The sequence below is a fragment of the Sabethes cyaneus genome, chromosome 2 (genome assembly GCF_943734655.1).
Source record: "Sabethes cyaneus chromosome 2, idSabCyanKW18_F2, whole genome shotgun sequence".
NCBI classification, from domain to species: Eukaryota; Metazoa; Arthropoda; class Insecta; order Diptera; family Culicidae; genus Sabethes; species Sabethes cyaneus.
This window is the reverse complement of record NC_071354.1, coordinates 102950531-102955804: the sequence shown is the minus strand read 5'-3', so window position 1 is coordinate 102955804 and position 5274 is coordinate 102950531. Positions and strand designations below refer to the sequence as shown.

The 5274-nt window shown below is 47.0% G+C and overlaps 1 protein-coding gene across 1 annotated transcript; it reads left to right on the top strand.

Annotated features, from left to right (window-relative positions):
- The first annotated feature begins 704 nt into the window (after positions 1-704).
- On the top strand, positions 705-2243 carry LOC128735787 (uncharacterized). Its single transcript, XM_053830274.1, has one exon. The coding sequence runs from the start codon at positions 705-707 to the stop codon at positions 2241-2243; it is 1539 nt and encodes a 512-aa protein (XP_053686249.1).
- The last annotated feature ends 3031 nt before the right edge of the window (positions 2244-5274 follow it).

Here is a 5274-nt window from a genome sequence, read left to right as displayed (position 1 = left end):
GGATGGGACGACCAGATCAACGAAAAACTCATGCCGAGGTGGAGAAGCTGGATTAATCTTGTTCCCAAGTTGAATAGTCTGCGGATCCCGAGATGCTATTTTGTGAATGCTGTTGAGAAGACCTATTCATCCCTACAAGTTCACGTATTTGTGGACGCAAGCAGGTCTGCTTATGCCTGTGCAGTATATTTCCGGGTTGAAACACCGCAAGGCCCAGATGTTCGACTTGTAGCTGCGAAGTCGAAGGTAGCTCCGTTGAAAATGCAGACTGTTCCACGACTGGAACTACGTGCGGCTGTGCTGGGATCCCACCTACTTAACAGCGTAATATCCATGCACGCTCTTCCCGTGGCGAAGCGTGTACTATGGTCGGATTCCAACACCGTTCTAGCATGGATTAAATCAGACCAGCGCCGATATCATCAGTATGTGGGGTTCCGAGTTGGTGAGATATTGACTGTGACAGATGTTAGTGAATGGAGGAAGATCGGATCGGCAATGAACGTCGCGGATGATGCCACTAAATGGGGCTCAGGGCCGAATATCAGCTCTGAAATCCGATGGTTTCGTGGACCGGAATTTCTGAGGCAACCAGAAGAATTATGGCCAGGCAAGCACGAACCGATTGCCCCCACCATCATAATGTATCGGAACCACTGATCGATGCGGATAGATTTAGTAGATGGGAGAGGCTCCACAGGACTATGGCTTATGTGCACAGGTTCATCCACAATGTTAGAGTTTCGCAGCGGAAAGGAAAGCCGATTCATGGTTGTTTGACACAGAACGAATTGGTGATGGCTGAACTATACTTGTGGAAACAAGCACAAAAGGAGGTGTTTGCATCGGAAATGACCATCCTTGAAGCGACAAGCGGAGAGCCGGACGACCGCCATGCAACTCTTCCCAAGGGCAGCTCAATCTACAAATTGTGGCCCTTCATGGACAAAGACGGATTGATCCGCAAACGCAGTCGACTGAGTAACGCAGAGTGGATACCGTACCATACCAAGTACCCGGTAATTTTACCCCGTAAGCATCGAATTACGTTCCTCCTAGTTGACTATTTTCACCGTCGTTTTCGGCACTGTAATCGCGAAACAGTTGTGAATCAAATGAGACAACATTACGAGATTGCAAAATTGAGATCACTGATTACAAAGGTGGCGGAAAGCTGCGTCTGGTGCCGAGTTCATCGTGCTTGTCCGGATTCGCCCCCCATGGCTCCGCTGCCGAAGGTCCGACTGACTCCCTATGTACGACCCTTCACATACGTAGGTGTCGACTACTTTGGTCCAGTGCTAGTGAAGGTTGGTCGAAGCAACGTCAAGAGGTGGATAGTCCTGTTCACTTGCTTGACTATCCGAGCAGTGCATCTGGAAGTCGTGTACAGCCTGTCAAAGGAATCTTGTGTTATGGCGATAAGGAGGTTTGTGTCACGACGAGGAGCGCCGGCTGAGATATTCAGTGACAACGGGACAAACTTTCACGGGGCGAATAACCAGCTGAAACGTGAAATAGAGAATCGTAATGACTACTTGGCCTCGACCTTTACAAACACTACAACTCGTTGGTCGTTTATCCCACCTGGCGCACCACACATGGGCGGCGCGTGGGAAAGAATGGTCCGCTCAGTGAAGACAGCAATTGGGACCATATTAGATGTACAACGGCGGCCGGATGACGAGGTTCTGGAGACGGTAATTATCGAAGCGGAGGCGATGGTAAACACAAGACCATTGACATACATCCCGATAGAATCGGCGGATCAAGAAGCTTTGACTCCTAATCATTTCATTTTCGGATGTTTAGACGGGGTTAAACAGGTTCCAGTACTACCTACGGATTACCGTACAACGTTGAATAGCGGATGGAAGCTTGATAAACATTTGTCGGATGGAATATGGAAGCGATGGATACAGGAGTACCTGCCAGTGATATCGAGGAGATCAAAGTGGTTCGAAGATGTGAAGGAGATAGCGGAAGGAAGTCTGGTTCTGATCGTAGATGGTGCAGTACGAAATCAGTGGACTAGAGGAAGAGTAGTCAAGGTCATTCACGGAAAGGATGGACGAGTGCGACAAGCTTGGGTGAAGACAACTAATGGAGTCATCCGTAGACCGGTCGTGAAGTTGGCGTTACTAGACGTCGTTGAAGTGGGTAAACCGGAAGCAGAGCAACTAAATGGTTTACAGGCGGGGGAATGTGACGTCGAGTACCCCTCGGCAACCAGCATGCGATGATTCCGGGCTCATTTCACGAGAGGCGATTACGAAGAAAACAAAAAGAAAACGTCACTGATAGTGACAAAGCAAAATTAAATTTCATGCGGTGCAAGAAGAAATTTCCCGTTCTCGTTTTTATACTTAATCTAACTCAGTAAATTAGTTAAAAGTCTAGAGGTAAAAGGTGGATAATATTAAAATCTTTTTGGATCTACCGTAGGTAAATTTATTGTTAAAAATTACTAAAATCTATAAACTAAAACTAAATAAAATTATTACAGAACCTATCTAACCAAAATTGTAAAATTGTATTGCCTAAAGAATTACGAAGGAAAAACTGTAAAATTGTAAGTTACTTATACCTAAAACAATTATTAATACTAAAAGATGATTAAAATTACAGCTAAAGCTGATCCTACTCACATACCGTGTTTAATTTGGGTCTGCTAAAAGAAAACAGTTTAACAGAATATAATTACCTCGCAGTTGATAAACTAATCGTCAAGCAGTTCAATTTGCACCAGTTCGCAAATGTGGCCAACGAATCGTCGCAAAATCGACCCAACGAACCGTCAAGTATATTTTAAAACCATCAGCATACGCTAGTCTGCAGCCAGTGCGAAGAGCAGAGGCAGCGTCTTTAACGAATAAAATAAATAAAAGGGGTTCAAGTTACTGCTTTGGGGCATACCAGATTTATTTGTGAATGGAGACGATTGTTTTGACCCTACTTTTACTTGCAAAACCCTATCGGACAACTACGACCGTAGCCATGTGACAAAGTGTTGCGAAGCGCTTAGGTGTGAGATTTTGTCGAGTAGTATGCGGGGATTGATGCGGTTAAATACGGCTTTTAGATCTGTTTATATAATATCTACTTGTACCTTACGTTATAACTCAATGATACAATTTGAGCTGAAGTCTAGAACATTCGTTGCCACGGAACGGCCTGCCATAAACCCATGTTTGTCTACATCTGATTCTATAAAGATGCGATCCTTCGACCCTCTTATCAAATGAGTAGTCTGCAAATCAATTAGATTATGGAGTCTCTTCGCTGCAGTTATGTCATATTATAATCACAATCACTGTTCGTTCGTTTTTACCTTTGTTATACTATATAACAAAGGTTTAGAAATTGGTCGAAAAACACGAAATTGATCCGAGGCCCCGAGGGCTAAGCCATATATACCAATCGGTAAGGTTCGACGAAATGAGCAATGTCTGTGTGTGTGTGTGTGTGTGTGTGTGTGTGTGTGTGTGTGTGTGTGTGTGTGTGTGTGTGTGTGTGTGTGTGTGTGTGTGTGTGTGTGTGTGTGTGTGTGTGTGTGTGTGTGTGTGTGTGTGTGTGTGTGTGTGTGTGTGTGTGTGTGTGTGTGTGTGTGTGTGTGTGTGTGTGTTTTTTTATTTTTTTTTTTTAGCGAGTAGGGAAATCTGCTATCAGACACCTGAGAAGACAGCTCAGGGAGTGGGGTTTGGTATCTCGTGAAGATCGTGAAGATCCAGACCCACTAAAACCCTACTCGAGTCTCCAGCCTCAATCCCCCCTGGAACCACCTTATCGGTATTACTTCAGGGAGGGGCTATTGTGCTTAACGCACGCTCTTAGATAACTACTGCACTATGGTAGTTAGGCTGTTTATTCGCCGTTGATCGGCTTTCCAGCGGTTTTGTAGCTCAAGTACGATCTGGGTAGCAGCCGCATTGACCGCACCCCAGACGTCCGAGCTAGAACACATCCTTTGGACTAAATTATCCGGAGTAGTGTCCTGTCTGCTAACTGCCATCATGTTGCTTCTCACGCCCTCGAAACGAGGGCATATGAAGAAAGCATGTTCTGCAGTTTCCTCAACGTCCGCGCATTCGGGACACTCGGGGGACTCCGCATGCCCAAATTTGTGCAGATACTGTCTAAAACAACCATGCCCTGATAGAATCTGTGTCTAGTAGGCGAACCGCCTCGGTTGCCACCACCACTCCACTTTGCTCTTTGAGAGCTTGTACGACCTCATGCACTTCGGTGATCTCGTCCAGGTTCTTAAGCTGGAGAGTCACTTCTGGTGTGAGAGCACGTACCTTCACTCCGTCCCCGAGCACTCCTTCCGCTATGGGCTTGTATGCGGAACTCTTCTTTATGGCGTCCTTCTTTAACTCGAGGATCATATCGCCCGTGCGTGAGCGGCGGATGCTCCGTACGTCCGCGCCCAGATCCTTGAGTAGGGCGTCTCCTCTCATGGCCTTCAGAACCTCCGAGTATTTCGACCCGTCGGTTTTCAGGATAAGAGCGTCGCCCTTCTTCGCTCGCTTTCTTGCCGGTTTAGGTGGAGCAGTTTTTTTACTGGAGCCTCCTCCGCCTTTTCTCTTGGCCCTAACCTCGGTCCACGGGCCACCTGTCTTGGAGCTTCCCGCTGGTTCATCGGTTAGCTCTGCCAACCCGCTAGCCTGAGGGCTTTTACCGATCAGGGCGTTTTTTCGGTCCGCCAGGGGTGTGTGTGTGTGTGTTTTTTTATTTTTTTTTTTTTAGCGAGTAGGGAAATCTGCTATCAGACACCTGAGAAGACAGCTCAGGGTGTGGGGTTTGGTATCTCGTGAAGATCGTGAAGATCCAGACCCACTAAAACCCTACTCGAGTCTCCAGCCTCAATCCCCCCTGGAACCACCTTATCGGTATTACTTCAGGGAGGGGCTATTGTGCTTAACGCACCCTCTTAGATAACTACTGGACTATGGTAGTTAGGCTGTTTATTCGCCGTTGATCGGCTTTCCAGCGGTTTTGTAGCTCAAGTACGATCTGAGTAGCAGCCGCATTGACCGCACCCCAGACGTCCGAGCTAGAACACATCCTTTGGACTAAGTTATCCGGAGTAGTGTCCTGTCCGCTAACTGCCATCATGTTGCTTCTCACGCCCGCGAAACGAGGGCACATGAAGAAAGCATGTTCTGCAGTTTCCTCGACGTCCGCGCATTCCGGACACTCGGGGGACTCCGCATGCCCAAACTTGTGCAGATACTGTCTAAAACAACCATGCCCTGACAGAATCTGTGTCAG